This window comes from Micropterus salmoides, unplaced genomic scaffold, assembly GCF_014851395.1.
Source record: "Micropterus salmoides isolate LMB-PRFRI ecotype aquatic unplaced genomic scaffold, ASM1485139v1 Ms_hic_scaffold_1, whole genome shotgun sequence".
Classification (NCBI taxonomy): Eukaryota; Metazoa; Chordata; class Actinopteri; order Centrarchiformes; family Centrarchidae; genus Micropterus; species Micropterus salmoides.
In genome coordinates this window covers 2,802,829-2,826,598 of record NW_024040040.1, presented here as the reverse complement: position 1 = coordinate 2,826,598, position 23,770 = coordinate 2,802,829, and the positions used below count along the sequence as shown (strand labels likewise).

General features: G+C 41.3%; 2 protein-coding genes and 1 pseudogene across 2 annotated transcripts; all 3 read left to right on the top strand.

The window, feature by feature from the left end:
* The window catches only part of LOC119887775, an 878,746-nt pseudogene that overhangs the window by 214,454 nt on the left and 640,522 nt on the right, over positions 1-23,770 (top strand).
* Positions 2,401-7,405, top strand: LOC119907201 (zinc finger protein 501-like). The gene is made up of 2 exons (XM_038724937.1): positions 2,401-2,824; positions 5,982-7,405. Exons 1-2 carry the CDS (start codon positions 2,653-2,655, stop codon positions 7,190-7,192), a joined length of 1,383 nt encoding a protein of 460 aa, XP_038580865.1. The 5' UTR covers positions 2,401-2,652; the 3' UTR covers positions 7,193-7,405.
* On the top strand, positions 12,282-19,306 carry LOC119905667 (zinc finger protein OZF-like). Its single transcript, XM_038722950.1, has 2 exons — positions 12,282-12,946; positions 16,926-19,306. Exons 1-2 carry the CDS (start codon positions 12,775-12,777, stop codon positions 18,290-18,292), a joined length of 1,539 nt encoding a protein of 512 aa, XP_038578878.1. The 5' UTR covers positions 12,282-12,774; the 3' UTR covers positions 18,293-19,306.

Below are 23,770 nucleotides of genomic sequence, written 5' to 3'. Positions count from 1 at the left end.
TAGATATGCAAGCTTATGTTAACACGGTGCTGCATGAGAAATATGGGTCCTACATACATTTATTTACAGATGGCTCTAAAAACCCAGAGAACGTAAAATCCAGCTGTGATTTTTACCTCCCAGAATTAAAAATTAAGGTGTTTGAAAGATGAACCTGCCATTTATCGGTGTCTGCAGCAGAAATGACGGAGGTCTTGTTTGCACTACAGCGGATAGAGGAAGTCAAACCAATGAGAATGATCATTTGTTCAGATTCAAGCGCAGCTCTGGGTCGTCTCAAAAGTACAATGTCAAAATGTAGGGAGGATATATTGTTTGAAATATTGATATCTTTATACAGAGTGAGTATTCTGGGGACCGATGTTCAGTTTCTATGGGTCCCGGCACACATTAGCTAAAAACAGGTAGAAAGTAAATCAGGCAGAGGCAGCAGGACCAGTTAGCAAAGAGGAGATCAAAGCATATATACAAAGCAAAGTTAAGATGCAGTGGCAGTTGGGGTTTGGTTTGATGAGAAGCTCACCTGGAATACTCATTTAGACAAAGTTAAGTGTAAAAAGGTCATCAATATACTTCATTGTCTGTCAGGACAAGAGTGGGGAGCAAGCAGAGCAGCTCTACAAAATATATACTGGGCACTCATGAGATCCGTTTTTGACTATGGATGTGTAGCGTACATGTCAGCAGCGGAAACAAACCTTAAGAAGTTGGATGTATTACAAGCTCAGGCCTTGAGAATTTGCAATGGATCAGTCAGAACATCTCCGGTGTCAGCAATGCAGGTGGAAATGGGAGAAATGACGTTAAGAATCAGGCGAGTAAAGTTAATGTTGGCATTCTGGGTTAATCTCCAGGGGCAATGTGATTCTCATCCTGCCAAGAGTCTCTTAATAGATTGCTGGGAACACAATGAGACAAATTTCACAAGTTTTGGGTGGATTGGTGATGCAAAGGCAGAAGTCATAGGATTACGACAATTAGACTACAGCCCTACAGTGTCACAGTCTTCCATTCCTCCCTGGTTATTCCCAACACCAATTGTAGACCTAAACATACAGCAGGAATTGAAGGATATGTCAAAGAAACTTCCAGCATGCAGTATAGTACAGAATTACTTTGATTTACATTTTTCAGACTCCATGGTTATATTCACAGATGGCTCCAAAGATCCTGATACAGGGCGTGCAGGTGCAGCAGTCTTTATCCCACAAGTGAGTCATATATCAAGAAAAGAATATCAGATCATGTCTCAGTGTATACCACAGAGTTGACTGCAATATTACTGGAAGAGAGGGAAACAAAAAATACTGTTATTGCATCTGATAGCTTGTCTGCTCTAATGAGTATTAAATCTGGCAAATCATCATTTAGATCCAAAATCCTCAATGACATATTCCTTAAATTGTACAGGATGGAGCTAAAAGGTTTATCCACATGCTTCCTTTGGGTTCCTGCTCATGTTGGTGTGGAGGGAAATGAGCAGGTGGATATTCTGGCCAAAGGAACACTCAGAACCAAACATGTAGACCTAAAAACCCCTTTAACTAAAGATGAAGCTAAGACATTTATCAGGACCTATGCACAGTCAGTTTGGCAGGAGCACTGGGACAACAGTGAAACTGGAAGGCACCTATATATGTACAGAGACAGGTTGGTGCCGGCAGGATGGTGGGCTGGAAACGTAGGGAAGAAAATATAATCACTCGTCTGAGAATAGGACATACAGGTCTCCACCTTTCGTTATATAAAATAGGTAAGCACCCAACTGGGAAATGTATATATTGTAACCAACTAGAAACGGTTGAACATGTTCTCCTTCAGTGTAGGAGATACACTATCAAGAGGAAACGCCTCTTTCAGTCATTACGGAAGGCAAAACATCATGATATCTCATTGACGGGTCTCTTGGGGAAAACAGCAGGGAAGATATATTGTCATATAATTAAGTTTCTTAAAGAAACTGAGTTAGAAAAAAGTATTTAATTTATGTTTGTTTTTGTTTTTTTGTTTTTTTTTGTTTAATTTCATTCATTTCCTGCTTAATCTCTCGTTCCACACTGCAGTCCAGCTTGTGGCGATAATGCACTGTTAAACTGGTTTGCCAACCGCCATTAAACCCTAAAGAAGAAGAAGAAGAGTTTATGGGATAATAGAAATAAAGGAAGATATTTAGATTCAGCAGAAAGTGAGGAGGAACAGTCAATTCAGCAGAACTTGGTCACACAAAGTTAAATGCATCTCTGCACCTTGTTGGAAAACATCCATCCATAAACACATCTCATCTTTTTTTACAACAAACTGGACTGAACACAAGGATTTAAGTAACTAGGAGGCAGTAGGTGGCGATAATGCTGCTCCATCTGGGTACAAGTCGCCAGAAAAAGAAGAAGAAGAAATCGGCTCGTTTCGAACAAACAGCCGGAGTTCAGCAGCAGAGCCTGCATGTGAGGATAAACGTGTTTAAGTGGACTCTGTTTAAACTTTCGGGATGTTTCACCTCAGACTCATCTCCTGTTAGCCAAGAATGCTAAAGGAAGTTAGCTTGTCAGCAGGAAGTAGCCGGAGCCGGAGCTCGGCCTCACAGTGTGTATTTTATCAGAGTGAGCTGCGTGTCTGTAACGGAGTGTGTCTGGAGGAAAAGCTGCTGTAAACATGTCTAAAGTCCAAACGCTGAGAGCTTTTGTCCAGCAGCGACTAAGTGCGGCTGCTGAAGAGATATTTGAGCTGTTTGAAAGAACGATAGCAGAGTACGAGGAGGAACTTTGTGGACAACGCAAACTACTGGACGCTGTTTTCAAGCCTGAAGTCCGGTTACACAGAGCAGGTTTGTGCTTCAGAACCACGGGTCTGTAAACAGCCTGTTGTCAGTTCGTGACGATTCATTTTCCAGCTGATCCAAGAGGGTTTAAATACAAGAGGTTAAAGGAGGAACGCTAAAAGTAAATCTGGAAAGGAAGTAAAAAGACAATACTTTATCAGTCCACCTGTCTGTAAGGTAACGTTAAACATGTATAAAGGGTTAATTTAATCCTCTCTGTCCTCAGTATCTCATCCTGTATGTTTCAAGCACAGCTAACGCTAGCTTGGCATTAGCCAAATGTTAAAAACGAGCTAAATAGAAAGCTGTCTGTCTGGAGCACAGACTGGTCTGTAGTCTTAAAAACAAACCAGCCGCTCCTCCTTCTACCTGGTAACGTTACCTGCATCCAGGAGAGAGGAGGAGGGACTGAAACAGACTCATGTTGTACTTTCTAAACATCACTCGCTACTTGTGATGTCAGATAAAGTTATTGAGTTACTTTGCTGTTGTAAATATTAATGTTGCTGCTCTAGAAACAACATTTAGCTGTATTTAAAATATTAAATTAAAAACAACCAGCCAGTTAATATGTACACTTCAATATATGTTTATTTATCGCACGTGATACGTCATCTCAATATATAACGTTATCACACATATTTTCCTCATACCGTGCAGGCCTACCTCAGGCCCGTTGGGTCTGCTCTTACCAAATAACCATCACTAAATAATAGTAAAGTATCGATAAAGAATCGGATCGTTAAGCCGTCTCAATAAGGGTATCATTATCAATACAAATTAACGGTGAGAATAGAAACAAAAATTGACCGGTAGATCGAGAGCTTTGCCTTACGGCTCAGCTCTCTTTTCATCACAATGGTGCGGTAAAGCATGTGCAATACCGCTCCGATTCTCCTGCTCCAGTCTCCCCTCACTCGTGAACAAGCCCCCGAGGTACTTGAACTCCTTCACTTGGGGTAAGGACTCATTCCCTACCCGTAGTTGGCACTCCACCGGTTTCCTGCTGAGAACCATGGCCACAGATTTAGAGGTGCTAATCCTCATCCCAACCGCTTCACACTCTGCTGCGAACCGATCCAGTAAGAGCTGAAGGTCACGGACCGATGATGCCATCAGGACCACATCATCCACAAAAAGCAGTGACGAGATCCCAAGCCCCCCGAACCACAGCCCCTCCTCGCCACGACTACGCCTCGATATCCTGTCCATGAATATCACAAACAGGATTGGTGACAAAGCGCAGCCCTGGCGGAGGCCAACCCTCACCTGGAAAGAGTCCGACTTACTGCCGAGTACTCGGACACAGCTCTCGATTTGGATGTAGAGGGATTGGATAGCCCTGAGAAGGGCCCCCCTCACCCCATACTCCCACAGCACCTCCCACAGTATCTCCCCGGGGACCCGGTCATACGCCTTCTCCAGATTTACAAAGCACATGTAGACTGGATGGGCATACTCCCAGGCCCACTCCAGGATCCTTGTGAGAGTAAAGAGCTGGTCAGTTGTTCCAGGACCGGGACGAAAACCGCATTGTTCCTCTTCAATCTGAGGTTCGACAATCGGCCGAACCCTCCGTTCCAGCACCCTGGAGTAGACTTTACCGGGGAGGCTGAGAAGTGTGATACCCCTGTAATTGGCACACAATCTCTGGTCCCCATTTTTGAACAGGGAAACCACAACCCCAATCTGCCACTCCTTGGGCACTGTACCCGACTTCCACTCAATGTTAGAGAGAGAGACGTGTAAGAGACGAGTCATCCAAGACAGCCCCTCCACACCCAAAGCTTTTAGCATTTCTGGGCGGATCTCATCAATCCCTGGGGCTTTGCCACTGTGGAGTTGTGGAGCCTCCCGCTGCGGCTTTAGCAATAGAAGCTTTGAACATTGCCCACTCATGTTAAATGTCTCCAACCTCCACAAGGATGCCAGAAAAGCTCCGCCAGAGGTTTGAAGATCTCGCAGACAGGGTCCTCTCCAGACGTTCACAGTTCACCCGCACTACCCGTTTGGGCTTACCAGGTCTGCCCAGAGTCTTCCCCCGTGTCCTGACCCAACTCACCACCAGATGGTGATCAGTTGACAGCTCCGCCCCTCTCTTCAACCGAGTGGCCGAAACATGCGGCAAATCAGATTAAACGATTACAAAATCAATCATCGATCTTCGGCCTAGGGTGCTCTGGTACCACGTACACTTATGAGCAACCGCATGTTTGAACATGGTGTTCGTTATAGACAATCCATGACTAGCACAGAAGTCTAACAACAAACACCCACTCTGGTTCAGATCAGGGGGGCTGTTTCTCCCAATCACGCCTTTCCAGGTATCTCCATCATTGCCCACATGCACGTTGAAGTCTCCCAGTAGAACTATGGAGTCCCTTACTGGAGCCACATGCAGAACTCCATTCAGGGTCTCCGAGAAGGCCGAGTACTCTAAACTGCTGTTTGGTGCATATGCACAGACAACAGTCAGTTTAGCCCCACCAGATCTAACCGGTAGCGCTCCACCTCCCGCACAAGTTTCGGCTCCTTCCCCCGCAAAGAGGTGACGTTCCACTTCCCCAGAGCCAGCCTCTGCTGCCCGGGTCTGGTCCGTCGAGGCCCCTGACCTTCACCGCCACCCATGTAGCAGCACATGTGACCCATGTGGATCTTCATGTGGATGGTGGGTCCAAAAGACGGAGAGAGGGGGGATGCCACGTTGCTTTTTCAGGCTGTGCCCGGCCGGGCTCTGTGGCAAACCAGGCGCTCGCCGGCGAGCCCTCCCTCTGGGCCTGGTTCCTGACAGGGCCCTGGGCTTCCTCCAGGCAGAGTCTCACCTCCCTTTCCTCGTAATTTCACAAGAACGTAAAATAAGATATATTATAATGTTGAGAAAATGTATGCACACAAAATGGGTTTTGTAGAATAAAGTGATGTATGTCGTGAATTGATTAAAATTACTTTAATAGAAAAGAATTCACAACTAAAATTCAAAAACTAAAAGTCCCACATGCCACAAGCTGCAATGCACAAGTCCAAGTAGAGTTTCCTGGGATTCCTGGGAGTGTTTTGAAAAGCTGTTTACAAAGTGGCAAAATCACTTTTTTTGGACTGGTGGCAAAAAAAAAAAAACTGCTAGTTTTTCTAAAACATGTATGTATTTCATTATTCTCCGCAGACGTCCAGGTGCTGTTGGTGAGTAAAAAAGAGGTTCCCCCTGAGGAGCAGGAGAGGAGCCCCAGGCTGGACCAGGAGGACCCACCAGAGCCCCCACATATTAAAGAGGAACTGGAGGAACTCTGGACCAGTCAGGAGGGAGAGCAGCTTCGAGGGCTGGAGGAGGCTGATATCACCAAGTTCACATTCATTTGTGTCCCTGTGAAGAGTGAAGAAGATGAAGAGAAACCTCAGCTTCATCAAAGACCCACTGAACAGGTGAAAACAGACGCTGATGGAGAGGACTGTGGTGGCCCAGAACCAGGGAGGCACTCAGATCCAGATAGACATTTACAACCACATACTGATGACAAGATGTCAGACTCCTCTGAACCTGAGACTGATGACAGTTGTGATTGGGAGGAGACCAGGGAACCCCAGTCAGGTTTAAACTCTCTGCAAAACAATGAAGGACCTGTAAGTGATCAGGAATGTAATAATGGGAAGAAATCATGTAGCTTCTCTGAATGTGCTACAAGCTTTGGCTGCAAGGGACATCTGCAGAAAGACAATGAACTCAAAACAGGAAAGAAACCCTCCTTAATATACCATAAGAAACTTCATTCAGAACAAAAACATTTCAGTTGCTCAGTTTGTAAAGAAACATTTCAGTTAAAAAAATATGTTGTGAGGCATATGAAAGTCCACACAGAGGAGAAACCCCTTAGTTGTTCCATTTGTAAAAAAAAATTTAAATGGAGATTTACATTTGTGAATCATATGAGAGTCCACACAGAAGAGAACTTCTTTCGTTGTTCTGTCTGTGGTAGAAGATTCACCCGAAGCTCAGGTTTGACCAAACATTTAAGAGTTCATACAGGAAAAAAACCTTTCAGCTGCTCAGTTTGTAAAAAAAGTTTCAGTTTCAGTTACACTTTGTCCAGACACATGAGATTGCACACAGGGGAGAGACTCTTAAGTTGTTCTGTGTGTAATAAAACATTTGCCCAAAGCTCAGATTTGAACAAACACTCGAGAGTTCATACAGGAGAAAAACCTTTCAGCTGCTCAGTTTGTAAAACTAGTTTCAGTTTCAGATACGCTTTGTCCAGACACATGAAAATCCACACAGGAGAGAGACCATTTAGTTGCAGTGTTTGTGATAAAACATTCACTCGGTTCGAATATCTCAAAAATCACAAGTGTGCTGGTGAGAGCAGAGGAAGTAAATGAAGCTGCAGAGATTCCTTCCAGCAGGACTGAAGTACTGAAGGCAAGACTTGGCTCAACACTGATCAGTTCAGAATTGTGATACAGACAAAATAAGTGAAGCTTCATATTTTCAGCTAAGATGAAGCCATCCGATCATTGTAATTCTGTTTATTTATTTTTTCTTTTTCAGGGGTGTAACGATTCTCCAAATACACGTTTTGATTCATACCTCTATTTTTGTTTCCTGTTTTTTGGGGGAGGGTCGCAGTGCATTATTATTATTATTATTATGTTATCAACAGGCATGATCACTCAACCATGACTGGACCAAAATGGACCTGCATTTGGAAGACAATAAAATAAATGTATGGTGTTATATTTACAAAATATAGTCTTACAGCTTGTCCTAACTTTAAATACAGTGTCTCACACATTTACTTTGATTGGGCCCAATTCTCCCAGGTAGGGGTGTTCGATATTACCATATTAGATCTTGAACTATTAAAATGTTTACCACAATCTGCCTTTTTAGAAAGACCGTTATCGTTCTACAGTGCACATTCTGTCAGTTGTAGTTCTATGGCTCATTTATGGAGTTTGCTGATAGTATTACTTGTTGCTAAAGTAAACACTTAACTAGCTGCCATTATCTAATTAGCTCAGTTAGCCATGCAATTGTAGTTACAGCTGACTCAGCCTGGATTGAGAGCTCGGAGCAGGAGGACTGGAGGTTTTCAGGCCAGGATAATGGCAGGGAGCAGCGCTGGGCGGGCAACCAAACCTCATTCAGCAGCCTCCGAGTGAACGGGACTGAACACAGACCAACAGGGAAAACAGTACCGAGGTGATTTACAGTTTCTTGATGGACAGGTAAATTAACTTTATGCTAAACTGCAGACAGCTGCTAACTTTATCAGTGGCTAATTAGCTCTGTTAGCTGTGCTGCTAGCTGTCCTATTAGCTGACTCAGGTCAGCCCCAGGTGCCAGGTGCCAGCCCCAAGGCCGCAGTGTTCACTCACTGGGCAGCTCCCAGTGATCCAATCTGCACATGACGGGGAGGGTGGGGCGTAACGCACATTCAGCGCCATTGGCTACTGTAAACATAATCAATATGTCCAACAAGTCCCTCCCTGAGAGAGACAGTAAGAGGCGAGGTGGAGTGTGGGGAAAAGAGAAGTGAAGAGAAAGGGAGCGGATTCAAGCAGGTTAGTGAGTAAACACTGAAATAAGGTGGAGAATTAAGTAGAGTTAAATGATGAAATAAAAATAACATACAAGAAATACAAATACATTCTACACTGTTACCCTGGCGGTTGTGTCACGATTCTGTCCTTCGGACGTTAGTCTCGCGACTTCGGTCTCTAATTACAGAATGTGGTTGTTTTCCGTTTTTGATATTATTTGTATTCATTGATTTAAAATGGATTAAAATTGGCATTTTTTCCTTGTGGCCTCTGTGTAATGAAACAAGCTGTGTCTCTCCCAAACATCCTTTCCTCACATTCCACACCAAGACAAGTGGCCAAATTTATGACAGAATAAACTAAAGGACAGAGAGCTAGAGGAAGTTGAAATGTACAGGGGTTGGACAATGAAACTGAAACACCTGGTTTTAGACTACAATAATTTATTAGTATGGTGTAGGGCCTCCTTTTGCGGCCAATACAGCGTCAATTCGTCTTGGGAATGACATATACAAGTCCTGCACAGTGGTCAGAGGGATTTTAAGCCATTCTTCTTGCAGGATAGTGGCCAGGTCACGACGTGATGCTGGTGGAGGAAAATGTTTCCTGACTCGCTCCTCCAAAACACCCCAAAGTGGCTCAATAATATTTAGATCTGGTGACTGTGCAGGCCATGGGAGATGTTCAACTTCACTTTCATGTTCATCAAACCAATCTTTCACCAGTCTTGCTGTGTGTATTGGTGCATTGTCATCCTGATACACGGCACCTCCTTCAGGATACAATGTTTGAACCATTGGATGCACATGGTCCTCCAGAATGGTTCGGTAGTCCTTGGCAGTGACGCGCCCATCTAGCACAAGTATGGGGCCAAGGGAATGCCATGATATGGCAGCCCAAACCATCACTGATCCACCCCCATGCTTCACTCTGGGCATGCAACAGTCTGGGTGGTACGCTTCTTTGGGGCTTCTCCACACCGTAACTCTCCCGGATGTGGGGAAAACAGTGAAGGCGGACTCATCAGAGAACAATACATGTTTCACATTGTCCACATCCCAAGATTTGCGCTCCTTGCACCATTGAAACCGAAGTTTGGCATTGGCACAAGGGACCAAAGGTTTGGCTATAGCAGCCCGGCCGTGTATATTGACCCCGTGGAGCTCCCGACGGACAGTTTTGGTGGAAACAGGAGAGTTGAGGTGCACATTTAATTCTGCCGTGATTTGGGCAGCCGTGGTTTTATGTTTTTTGGATACAATCCAGGTTAGCACCCGAACATCCCTTTCAGACAGCTTCCTCTTGCGTCCACAGTTAATCCTGTTGGATGTGGTTCGTCCTTCTTGGTGGTATGCTGACATTACCCTGGATACCGTGGCTCTTGATACATCACAAAGACTTGCTGTCTTGGTCACAGATGCCAGCAAGACGTGCACCAACAATTTGTCCTCTTTTGAACTCTGGTATGTCACCCATAATGTTGTGTGCATTGCAATATTTGAGCAAAACTGTGCTCTTACCCTGCTAATTGGACCTTCACAGTCTGCTCTTATTGGTTCAATGTGCAATTAATGAAGATTGGCCACCAGGCTGGTCCAATTTAGCCATGAAACCTCCCACACTAAAATGAGAGGCGTCTCAGTTTCATTGTCCAACCCCTGTACATTAATGTCATTTACCATACAGGTGAAACTTGAAAAATTAGCATATCGTGCAAAAGTTCATTTATTTCAGTAATTCAACTTAAAAGGTGAAACTAATATATTATATAGACTCATTGCATGCAAAGTGAGATATTTCAAGCCTTTATTTGATATAATTTCAATGATTATTGCATGCAGCTTATGAAAACCCCAAATTCAAAATCTCAGAAAATCACAGGAAATCAATTTAAAAAAAAAAAAAAAAAAAAAAAAAATATAGATTTTAAATACAGAAATGTCAACCCTCTGAAAAGTATAATCATGCGTATGTACTCAGTACTTGGTTTGGGCCCCTTTTGCATGAATTACTGCCTCAATGCGGCGTGGCATGGATGCTATCAGCCTGTGGCACTGCTGAGGTGTTATGGAAGACCAGGATGCTTCAATAGCGGCCTTCAGCTCTTCTGCATTGTTCGCTCTCATGTCTTTCATCTTTCTCTTGGAAATGCCCCATAGATTCTCTCTGGGGTTCAGGTCAGGCCAGTTTGCTGGCCAATCAAGCACAGTAATCTCATGGTTATTGAACCAGGTTTTGGTACTTTTGGCAGTGTGGGCAGGTGCCAAGTCCTGCTGGAAAATGAAGTCAGCATCTCCATAAAGCTCGTCTGCTGAAGGAAGCATAAAGTGCTCTAAAATGTCCTGGTAGACGGCTGCGCTGACTCTGGACTTAATAAAGCACAGTGGACCAACACCAGCAGAGGACATGGCTCCCCAAACCAACACAGACTGTGGAAACTTCACACTGGACTTCAAGCATCTTGGATTGTGTACCTCTCCATTCTTCCTCCAGACTCTGGGACCTTGGTTTCCAAATGAGATGCAAAAGTAAAGTATTAATGTGCCTTGATACAGCATTTTGAGAACATCCAACTTCTTTTACAATTACCTTTTGAGGCGTTCCTTCTTTGTGTCAATGATGGTTTTCTGCACAACTGTCAGGTCAGCAGTCTTCTTCCACTGAACCAGACTGAGCGACCAATTAAAGGCTCAGGAACACTTTGCAGGTGTTTTGGATTAATTAGCTGATTAGAGTGGGAAACTTTGAGCCTACAATACTGAACCTTTTCACAATATTCAAATTTTCTGAGATTTTGAATTTGGGGTTTCATAAACTGCACACAATAATCATCAAAATTATATAAAATAAAGGCTTGAAATATCTCACTTTGCATGTAATGAGTCTATATAATATTAGTTTCACCTTTTAAGTTGAATTACTGAAATAAATGAACTTTTGCACGATATGCAAATTTTTTGAGTTTCACCTGTAAGTTGACATGCTTATTTGGATGCAAAGGAAATAAACCCTGAACTAACAAAAACTGCTTCTTTATAGAAAGAAAGTGTGTATCAAGATTATCGTTATCGAAAACGAACGAAATAAAGAAAACTAGTGTGAATGTTGTGAAGAAACATTGTCATTCACCGAAATAAAAATAAAAAAGAGGCTTTAGAAATACTCGATAAACTGAAACTGTATTGGATTTTTGCTAAACTGACGTTAAATGTTCTGTATTTGTATTTGCTGTTGTCCTTCGTATGAAGAGTTGGCACGCTGCATGTCCAGTGGCTGTCCTGCCACAATGTGAATGAGTCTGATTTGGTGGAGAGCTCATGTAACGTTGGGGGTAACTTAGTCAGGGAGACCCAAGTAGGGATCAGCTGCATAGCTGTTGGGGTTTGAACATGTTTTCTAATACTACTAAACAGAATAATATAAATGCAACAACTTTATTGAGTTTTGTTTTGTACTATAATTTAAAACTGTAATGTTTCTCAATGATTTTTCTTTTATAGAAATGTATCAGACATTTGTTCAGCAGGATAGAAGAGGCTGTTAGAGTTGACTGTATTTACCTGATATCAGAATCAGATTTATTGGCCAAGTATGTGAACACATTTCAGTGACATCTTTTAAACACGTCCCAATACTTATCTGTATGAAGCCTTTTATTAATGCCACCACCACTCTGTTTAATTTCAACATGTCTCATCTGTTTTATCAATATTGTTGATGTCTTTATTGTTGGCAATTTATTAATTTTAATTTTATTTACCTCAGTCCTGTTTCAACCATGTAAAAACTTATTATTACAGTCATCCATAACAATTAGTGTTGTACTTCAATAGTATCTCAAGCAAAGGTACTGGTTAGTAAAAGTAGTTTATTTTGAAATTCTGCAAAAGGTGGTACCGGAAATGGTTGTACTTCCTGTGGCACATGCTAACTTACGTGTCAGGAAGCTGCACATATGCAGAATCATGAAAGATAAATCGGCTCATTTCGAACAAACAGCGGTCGTTAAGATGCAGCCGGAGTTCAGCAGCAGAGCCTGCATGTGAGGATAAACGTGTTTAAGTGGACTCTGTTTAAACTTTCGGGATGTTTCACCTCAGACTCATCTCCTGTTAGCCAAGAATGCTAAAGGAAGTTAGCTTGTCAGCAGGAAGTAGCCGGAGCCGGAGCTCGGCCTCACAGTCGGAGCAGCTTCCATAGAGACCAAACTGTGTTTTTCACGGAGCCCAAATGTCCAAATGTCCAGATAGAGCTGTCTGAATAGACTCTGTGCTGTTCCCTTTATCTGAACATGTTTAACATCTGAATTATCTCCCGCTGTCCTACGAAGCTAATGCAGTTAGCTTAGCTTGCTAGCTGGAAATAGACGGAGCCCGAACGTAACGTCAGTTTAACGTGGAGGAAAAGCTGCTGTAAACATGTCTAAAGTCCAAACGCTGAGAGCTTTTGTCCAGCAGCGACTAAGTGCGGCTGCTGAAGAGATATTTGAGCTGTTTGAAAGAACGATAGCAGAGTACGAGGAGGAACTTTGTGGACAACGCAAACTACTGGACGCTGTTTTCAAGCCTGAAGTCCGGTTACACAGAGCAGGTTTGTGCACTTTACTGCTTATTCTCACTGGAAACTGCCTTTACTGCAGTAAAAGTACTAATACCACTCTGTGAAAATACTCCACTGCCAGTAAAAGTCCTGCATTCAAACCTTCCTTAAAAAGTATGCGAGTATTATCAGCAACATGTACTTACAGTATGACAGAATTGTTCTTTGTGGCGATTTTAATTTTCATGTTGATGACCCCAACAATGTTAATGCAACTGACTTTTTAAATATGGCCACTTCTTTTAACTTCAAACAACATGTCAAAGGGCAAACACATAACCGTGGTCATACACTGGACTTGGTTTTTACCCTGGGTGTCAGCATTTCCTCGGTGGAATTGGTGGACATGACCATATCTGACCACAGATGTATTGTTTTTAGCTGCGATTCGCCTGTTACTCATGCCGCCTCACCAAGCTCCGTGTGTTCTCGCATCTTTAATGAACAAAGTGTTTCAAAGTTTTGCGCAGTCTTTCAGAGCCAAAGCCAACACCTGTCTGATTCCAACACCAACAATCTGGTCGATCACTTCAATCATATCTGCTTGTCGTCACTAAATATTACTGCTCCTCTAAAGGTTAGGCCTACGTCTAAAGCTAGTAAGCAACTCTGGATAAATGACAGCATTCGCAGCCTAATAAGGGAATGCAGGAAAGCAGAGCGCAGATGGAAAAAGTCCAGTCTCCAAGTCCATTACCTCAGTCTGAAGGATTTATTAATTAACTACAATAAAATGGTTAAGGATGCGAGAACACACTATTTTTCTGAACTCATTACTACACATAAACACAATCCCAGGTTTCTGTTTAAGACTGTGGATCAGCTGGTAAACCCAACCCCTCCTTGTGCCTCAGCTGGAAGTAATGATGACTGTGAATTGTTTTTATCTTATTTTACCAATAAGGTGGTGTCAATTAGAGCCTCTATTACCCCCGTGGCCTCTTACTCAGAGGTTCCTCACCAGCAACAAGAGAGTTTTAACCAGTTTTATCCCATCGACTTGTCTGAGCTTTTAAAAACAGTATCACAAATGAGAGTGTCCTCCAGCCCACTTGATATAATGCCTACAAAATTTTTACTGAAAGTAATGGATTCTGTTGGGCCCCATTTGATCTCTGTTTTCAACAGCTCCCTATCTACTGGTTGTGTCCCTGATTATTTTAAAACGGCTTGCGTGAACCCACTTTTAAAGAAACCTGGTTTAGATCCCTCCCTCCCACATAATTTTAGACCAATTTCAAAACTGCCTTTTATTGCAAAGATTCTAGAAAGAATTGTGTCCAAACAGCTGCTCACTGTACTGGAAAATAACAAATTATTTGAAAGGTTTCAGTCTGGTTTTAGGAAGTACCACAGCACTGAGACTGCCCTGCTTAAAGTCACCAATGACCAATTTGTTTTCCTTGTATCTGCTTCCCCTTGGACATATTATCCATAAACATGGCATTTCTTTTCATATTTATGCTGATGACACACAAATATACTTGCCCGTCGGATCCACAGACCCTGGAATGCTGAGCTCACTTAACAACTGCCTTTGTGAAGTTAAAAAATGGATGTTAAATAATTTCCTCCAGCTGAACTCAGACAAAACAGAAATCCTGGTCATCGGGTCTCAGCAGATGGCAAATCAAATACTGCCATCTGCTGGTTCCCTAGTAAATCACATTAAGCCTGTGGCAAAGAACCTTGGTGTTTGGTTTGATAGTAATTTAAATTTCGAGCAGCACACCACAAAGCTTGTTCAATCATGTTTTTATCAACTTAGAAATATAGCATATCTATGTTAACTTTTAAGGACACCGAGACCATTTTACACGCCTTCATCTCATCACGCCTGGATTATTGCAACAGCCTTTTCACCTGTTTAACCCAAAAATCTATTGATCGACTCCAGACTGTCCAGAACTCAGCTGCCAGGCTTTTAACCAGAACAAAGAAATATGACCACATTACTCCTATTTTAGCTTCATTACACTGGCTCCCAGTATGTTTTAGAATTGACTTTAAAATTCTATTGATCACTTTTAAAGCTCTTCATGGCCTCTCGCCTTGTTATATTTCTGACCTTTTAGTCCCATACGCACCAGCACGTACCTTGAGATCCTCGGGCAGAGGTCTGTTGTCTGTTCCAGAGTCTCGACTGAAAACTAAAGGGGACAGAGCGTTTGCTGTCAGGGCCCCGAGGCTCTGGAACAGCCTGCCCGAGGAAATCAGGTCGGCTGAGTCAGTGAACTCTTTTAAGTCCCTTCTTAAAACATACTTTTATAGGAGAGCTTTTCCCGATCTTATTTGACTTTATTTTATCCCTTTTATTTTATTGTATTTTACTAATTTTATATTTATCTGTATTTTAGTCTTTTTAATGTTTTCATGCTTTTATCTTGTATTGTTTTTGTATTATTGTCTTTACACTTGTTAAAGCACTTTGTAACTTGTTTTTGAAAAGTGCTCTACAAATAAAGATTATTATTACTTACAGTATGACAGTAAAAGTACTCACAGTGCAGTAAAATGTTCCTGTCAGAGTTTCTCTGTTATATCTGATGTTTCTGGATATATATATAATAATATTCCCGCTGCATTTTACTGCTCCAAATGTTTAAGGTCATTTTAACTCCTTTGTATCCTGATGGATAGTTTAATCTGCAGCAGTGAATCATTTTCTATAACATCATCTTGTGTTCGTAGCGTCGCTGTTTTCTATAAATGGAAGTAATGCAAGTTCATTGATAAGGATGGCGGTGATGAAAACGTGTGAATTGAACAGTTGATTTAGATTTCATTAATTTAAAACTGATTTAATTCGGGTGGCTTGGTCTCACGAGTAAGAGTGTATCGCCCACTAAGATTCTAATGCTCTAATTCATCCCAGAGGTGTTCTTTGGGTTGAGATCAGGACTCTGTCAAGCCAGTCAGATTCTCCACACCAAACTCGCTCATCCATGTCTTTCTAAAAAGAAAACCTGCAGTTTCCACCAACTCATTTCACTCCCCAGAAATAGCAGACCACCATAGAGCATCCCTCAGTCAGTATTGGAGATTTGATGTATGGTCACAAAATTAAAGCCCAATAAAATGTCTTCTATTTTCACTTTATGCCCCCTGAATTCAGATTGATGGTAAAAAACACAAAGGTTATGTTAACCTTAAGGGTAACCCTAGTCCTCAACTTGACTATAAGGGTGTCACCTCCTCCAATCACACCCACACATCACACACTGAAATTTGAATTGTGCACGTAGATGAGTTAGTGGAATCAGAAGGTTTTCTTTTTACGTCCATCTGAAATCAGCAAATGTGCTGCGACACAATGTTACCATAACAGGGGGGACAACAGGAAAACTCTGCTGCTGTCTCCTTAAACACACACCCGTACAGTAAACTGTAGCCTAGAGCAGTTTTGTACAAAGTTATTTAATAGTTGATATTTTGATATGAACGTATGATTAATGGACTCAAGGAAGAGTAAGCAATGCTTATGCTGGTGCTTATGGGGATTCTAATATATAAATCTCTTATCTGATCTGCCAATTAAATGTTCCAGTCTTTGTTAATAGGGATGTGATGGTGAATGGAACTAAAATCTAATTAAACCAGTACAGAGAAAAGGCCTAAGTCTGATGCAATTAGGTCAATTGTAATTTTCAGTAGTGCTGTCTCTTTGCTATGATGCTCTAAATCCTGACTGATTGGTGACTGCTTTCTCTTAAACCTCTTTTAGACCAACCCTGTTTTCAAGCGTAAGCAAGCACAAAAGCTGGTTGTCCCCAAAGTCCTGGTCAGATCTGCTGTAAATCACTGTGGTTTTCTGTGACTAACTGGCCAATGAAAACTTGGTCTGACTTGATGGTTTAGTTGAGTATTAGAGGGCAGCTTGAAGTCTCAGAAAGTAGTGCTGTCGGGGGTTTAAATGTTAACAAAGAAGTTAGTTTTCTAAAACGTGTATGTATTTCATTTTTCTCCACAGACGTCCAGCTGCTGTTGGTGAGTGAAGCAGCGGTTCCCTCTGAGCAGCAGGCGTGGAGGCCCAGTCTGGACCGGGAGGACCCACCTGAGCCTCTGCACATAATAAAGGAGTTGAGGCCCAGTCTGGACCAGGAGGACCCACCGGAGCCCCCACATATTAAGGAGGAGTGGAGCCCCAGTCTGGACCAGGAGGACCCGCCAGAGCCCCCACACATTAAAGAGGAACAGGAGGAACTCTGGACGAGTCAGGACGGAGAGCAGCTTCGAGGGCTGGAGGAGGCTGATATCACCAAGTTCACATTCACTCCTGTCCCTGTGAAGAGCGAAGAAGACGATGAAGAGAAACCTCAGTCCTCACAGCTTCATCAAAGACTAACTGAACAGATGGAAGCAGAAGCTGATGGAGAGGACTGTGGGGGACAAGAACCATCCAGGAACTCAGATCCAGATAGACATTTACGACCAGATAGTTCAGACTCCTCTGAACCTGAGACTGATGATAGTTTTGATTGGGAGGAGATCAAGAAATGTCAGTCAGGTTCAAACCCTCTGCAAAACAATGAAGTAGCTGTAAGTGATGTGGAATGTAATACAGGAAAAACATCACTTTGCTCCTCTGAATGTGCTACAAGCTTTGGCCACAAAGAACATCTGCAGGAACACAATGAACTCGAAACAGCAGAGAATCCATTTAGTTGCTCAGATTGTGGTAAAAGATTCCTCTGCAAGAGCTCCTTAATGGATCATATGAGGCTTCATTCAGAACAAAAACATTCCAGCTGCTCAGTTTGTGAAAAAACTATTAAGTTTAAAGAATATGTTGCGAGGCACATGAAAGTCCGCGCAGGGGAGAAACCATTTAGTTGTACAGTTTGTAAAAAATCATTTAAATGGAGATGTACATGTTTGAATCATATGAGAATCCACACAGGGGAGAAACCTTTTTGTTGTTCTGTCTGTGGTAGAAGATTCACACTAAGCTCAGGTTTGACCAAACACCTAAAAGTTCATTCAGGAGAAAAACCTTTCAGCTGCTCCATTTGTAAAAAACGTTTCCTTCGAAAGAGCAATTTGTCCACACACATGAGATACCACACAGGGGAAAAACTCTTCAGCTGTTCTGTCTGTGGCAAAACATTTGCCCAAAGCGCAGATTTGACCAAACACTTGAGAGTTCATACAGGAGAAAAACCTTTCGGCTGCTCGGTGTGTAAAAAAAGATTCAGTCAAAGAAGCAATTTGTCGTCACACATGAGAGTCCACACGGGGAAGAAACCAATTAGTTGCAGAGTTTGTGATAAAACATTCACTCAGCTCGACCATCTTAAATCGCACGAATGTGCTGGTGAGAACACTGGAAGTAAATGAAGCATCAGAGATGCTTTTTGAGCCGATTCCTTCCAGCAGGACTGAAGTACTGAGGGCAAGATGGAGCCACGTTATCACTTAAATTCTGTTTTTTGAATGTTTCCAGGGTGCTTTTTGGTATTTCTTGTATTCATTGATTTAAATAGTCTAAAAGTATTTTATGTCACATGTAAATCACCATGGTCAACTTTAGGGCTGCAGCTAACAATGATTTAGTATTCAAAGCTTCTATAGATTATTTCAACGATTCATCCATACGTTGTTTAAGGCGCGCCTCCCGTAACGGGATCAGCTGTGCACGTTTATAGGTGATAGATATTTATTAGTCCTTTCGGAAATTCATAGTGTGTCATACAGCAAACATCAGACCAACAACCAGACAGCTGCTTTATGATGATGCAAAGAATTTGCGTCGATGCATTTTATCGATTTAATGGATGAATCGTTTCAGCCCATAAATGTGATTTATAAATGAAATGACTTGACTTTTGCAACAGTTTATTTCTAATTGAATTGATCTCATGTGTAAAACATGAGTAGTTGATTCTTAACCTGCTCATACTGTATTTGTGTTATTTCGGTCAGATCAAAACTCTTGAGACAAACTTTGATTTCACACAGCTGGACAGCTGATGTCTTTGATTTAGCCATGTTGTGTGACACAGATTCTGAACATTTAATTTCTTTTCTTGTATGAAGAATTAATATTTTCTCTTTGTGTCATGAAATAAGCTGTGATGGAGTCTCTCCCAAACATCCTTTCTTCACATTCTTCTGGTTCATAAAACCCACCGGGACTCAGAAACGACTCTAAGGGAAAGCAAGTGTCCACATTCTCAACAGACCAGATACTCTCATATCCCAGGAGATGGAAGTCACAGCACATGACTCTGAACTCAGAAACAAAGGACAGAACAAATTTTTAAATGTACATTTATGTTTCTGACCTTATAAAATGTTTTGAGTTGACATGCTGATTTGGATGCAGAGGAAATAAACCCTGAACTAACAACATTCTTGCTTCTTTATCCTTGTTTATATGAAGAAATGAAGTGTGGATGTCTTCAAAGTATGACTCCAAACTGCTTTTCAGCAGCATGTTAAATAATTTGGGACATGTAGGTCCTGGTGTTCAACTCCAAAGACATGTTTCAAGGATTTTTCTAAAAAGATTTTTTGTTGTTTTAACCATAATCACTTATAAAGGGTGTTCAAAATATTTGAATGGCAAACAAAATGTGAAAATGGATCAACAAAAGGAATGAACCATAGCTTGTAATAAGATGAAACATAAATGGAACGCTAAATCTCACATCCCCTCAGAATATTTGTGGATCTGCTGCTGCTGAGCAACTTTTCCTACTTAATTAGGAAATCTATCAACCCAGGTACAATATCTACATGTCTTCAGATGATTAATAATAATCAATCACTCTTTGACTTTGCAGACTTCTCAGTTGCTTCTCAGTGCTTGAAGTTGATCTCACTGGTAAATATCAAAGTTTATCCACATAGTGGTTTCCTGTGTTTACTAAGTTAAAGAGGTGGTATTCTGCTCATTTTTAGGTTCAAAATCTTATTTAGGGGTTGTACCAGAACAGGTTCATTTAATAAAATGCTCATGCTGCACATTGCTGCAGCTCCTCTTTTCAGCCTGTGTTGAAGGCTTCGTTTTAGCTATGGAGTGATGCATCTTGTCTCTACATGATCTTTGTTGGGAGTTGCACATGCTCAGTTCCTAGTTAAGGACTACTAGCCAATCAGAAGCAGAGAAGGGCGGGTCAGCGAGAAGCCGGTAAACAGCTCGGGTTCAGCCGTACGTGTTGCCGACCGGCTCGGCAACACGGACTGTAGCGAGAGTTTCAGAGCGGTGAGTTATTAATCTGTATCCATAAAGTTTTAACTGAGCTCTGTCTCTACATCACAGGAACAACTTTATGTCCACTGACTGCCTGGAGGGTAGCTAGTGTTTGGAAGGGAGAGGAGAGCTGTGTGCTGCAGCTCGCTGTTTCTGAGGGCGAGTGTTACATAAGGCGCGTTTAGCTTTCATCCCTGTGACGTCACAGACATCCGCTGCATCATCTGGTATCACATGGTTATAAGTTCAATAATTATTGGTTCATTAGTTTCTGCCTCTTATTTATTTAAGGTTGCATTTATCTGTTGAAATATGTGTCTAGCAGTTATTAGTTTTGTTTGTGAGGTCAGTAGCTTATTTTATGTGAAGATATACACAAACAAAACATGTTTTCATTCGTTTAAAAATATCTGAATTAGATGCCGGATCTGTTTTTAAGTTCTTTGGGTCTATAAAACCTTTTGAAGCCCACAGAGCGCCTTCTTGAGCTAGTTTAAGGCTGCTTTGATTGCACATATAAATATAAATATTTTGAATGGTGATTATGGGCACATTTTACTCCAGTTAGATTCTCCACAATTCATTTGATCAGTTTATTTATGGAAATTAATGAGCGCCAAAGTATAATTCATTTAACAGTATGGTAAAAAGAACTGGTGACTCCATAAATTTGAAGCTGTAATAAAGTCAGGCATGTGTCCATTCCTTGATTATTAATATTACTTTAGTCCATAAGTGTCCAAAAAATCGAAGCAATTTTCCGTCGGCTTTCTTCCTTTCTAAGGTGACTACTTTGAAACGGGTCTCTCTCTCTCTGAACGTGATGTTGGCCTAGATGCACAGTCTCTCAAACTAAATCAAATGATTCATTATTGACATGTAATCCAATAGCCTTATACATATATACTTTTTAAAAGTAAAAATCACAATGCTTGAAATTAAATATTTTATAGTAGCCTGTTTTACATCTTTGATGAGCGAGGGTTTTGGGTTGTAAAGGCCTATCCCACAGAGAAACCTGTTCCAAATATAGACAGGTTTGAGTTCAGTGATTTAATAGCAGTCACACACATTATTTTAATAATTAATGTAAACCTTGGACTCAGATGAGGTGGCACTGAATATGTGAAGAGTCGAAGCATCTATGTTCTCTGTGCTATTCAGACTTCAGGGACAACTGAGTTGTTTGACCTTGTAGCTGGATAATTAACAGCTCTTAATAACTTGCGTCTGTTTATTTCATATTGATATATTTTTTTACGTTTATGTCAACTGTATGTTTGTCTACGTGTAGGACCTTATCGCCAAAGATGATTCTTATTCTACATTTACCGCGGTCAGGTGATCAGTAAACATTTAAGTTCCATCTGGATTTTCTCTCCATTTTCTTTGCACTGCACTCAAGGCTACATCTGTCGGCCCACTGGACTCTTCTCCATCTAAAGTGTATGTAGTTTACTTTTATCAACCTATTTCTTTTATATTTATATTTAAATAAACATGAGCCTACATTTAAAAATTGTGTTTCCCAGAATGCTTAGAGAGTCAGAAGGAGCATGAGAAGGTGTTGTGAGGAGGAAGAGCTGATGAGAAGCAGCACGGAGGCATTTCTGAAGATCACACTGCACTTCCTTTTCACTACAGTCCTTTTGTTTTGCTTTGTTTTAATCAAGATTTTGTCAGCGGACCTCTGTTTATTTAATTTTAGTCAATGTTTTAGTCATAATTCTCATACCACATGGTACTTATTTTGTTGAAGGCCATTGTGCCCTCTATATTGTGTTAGGAACATTTCCTTCTCTGTTAAACTTGTTCTGTATGTTTACCGTAACTATAACCGTGGTACTGTACAAACACAGTACTGTGCTGTGCTATTCGCTTGTTTAATCCTTTTTAAATACAGTCTGTGGTTTAATGTAGGTTCTCTTTTGACTGCTGAAACAGGGCATGAAAGTTTTTTCTCATCAGTGCACAATGACTTAAGATTTTCTCATAATTTGTATTATAAAGCATTTTATAATTTACATTGTCATTACAGTAAAGTCCCAGATCAAGCACTCGGGAGGTGGTCCACGTTCTGAGCTGTCAGCACAAGACTCCGGCAAGAGGAGGTGGACTACATCGATGCTGCTTGGTGCACAAATGCAGTCAGGATGGACTCTGTTTCCCAAATGTCAGACTGTTTATTGTGAGGATGATCATGTTGTCATCTAGTTGCTGCTGTTAACATTAACCTCAGATGCAAACTCAAAAATTGATTTTATAAGTTACCATATTTTAATATAAACCCCCTCCTAATTATATTGTGCTGTATAATGACCAATAAACCAATAAACGCTGACCCTGTTGTTTGTTGTTGTATATGATAAAAGGTCTGAAATAACAGTGTACATGAGAATATGTCTTAACTATACTTAGAGTTGTCTGTATATGTGTACATACATTAATATAGTGTACATTATGCTTTTACTTTACTTTGTCGTTTTTCTACGTTTACTTAAGAATCTAGGTAGTTGTACCTTTTGGTCATTTTTTATTTTGAAGCTCAGCACAGAAGTGAAGCAAGTGTACTTCCGGTGGCTAACATGCTAACTTTTCCGTTACCGTGAGATGCAGCCAGAGTTCAGCAGCAGAGCCTGCATGTGAGGATCAACGTGTTTAAGTGGACTCTGTTTAAACTTTCGGGATGTTTCACCTCAGACTCATCTCCTGTTAGCCAAGAATGCTAAAGGAAGTTAGCTTGTTAGCAGGAAGTAGCCGGAGCCGGAGCTCGGCCTCACAGTCGGAGCAGCTTCCATAGAGACCAAACTGTATTTTTCACGGAGCCCAAATGTCCAAATGTCCAGATAGAGCTGTCTGAATAGACTCTGTGCTGTTCCCTTTATCTGAACATGTTTAACATCTGAATTATCTCCCGCTGTCCTACGAAGCTAATGCAGTTAGCTTAGCTTGCTAGCTGGAAACAGTCTGGAGGAAAAGCTGCTGTGAATCAGTAAAAATGTCTAAAGTGGAGAACGAGGAGGAACTTTGTGGACAACGCAAACTACTGGACGCTGTTTTCAAGCCTGAAGCAGGTTTGTACACTTTACTGCTTATTCTCACTGTAAACTGCCTTTACTGCAGTAAAAGTACTAATACCACTCTGTGAAAATACTCCACTGCGAGTAAAAGTCCTGCATTCAAACCTTCCTTCAGTAAAAGTATGTGAGTATTATCAGCAACATGTACTTACAGTATGACAGTAAAAGTACTCACAGTGCAGTAAAATGTTCCTGCCAGAGTTGTTGTAAAAACTGATACCTGAAAGAAATTACTTCTTTCATCATTGCCAAACAATCTATACCTAACTGGTCTCAAAACCATATGTTTGTTCTCGAATTCTGGATTTTATATCACCAGGGAAGCACCGAAATGGCCGAAGCCGAAATCGAATATAATGAAGAAATTAGCGCATTCACATTTTTTCCTCTTTTTTTTTTTTTTACCATTGCATAAATTAAACAGTCAAAAAGTGCTTTTTTACTCAGTGTAAAGAAAAAAAACATATTACATGTGTCCATTAAAAGTAAATGGACACATGCAATATGTTTTATACTTTCTGTGAATATAATCCAATTAAT

Excerpts from the sequence above, each read along its gene's own strand:
- LOC119905667 (XM_038722950.1), top strand. The coding sequence starts at position 12,775 with ATGTCTAAAGTCCAAACGCTGAGAGCTTTTGTCCAGCAGCGACTAAGT. Across the intron at positions 12,947-16,925 it reads AGTCCGGTTACACAGAGCAG|ACGTCCAGCTGCTGTTGGTG; the intron begins GTTTGTGCACTT and ends TTTTCTCCACAG.
- LOC119907201 (XM_038724937.1), top strand. The coding sequence starts at position 2,653 with ATGTCTAAAGTCCAAACGCTGAGAGCTTTTGTCCAGCAGCGACTAAGT. Across the intron at positions 2,825-5,981 it reads AGTCCGGTTACACAGAGCAG|ACGTCCAGGTGCTGTTGGTG; the intron begins GTTTGTGCTTCA and ends TATTCTCCGCAG.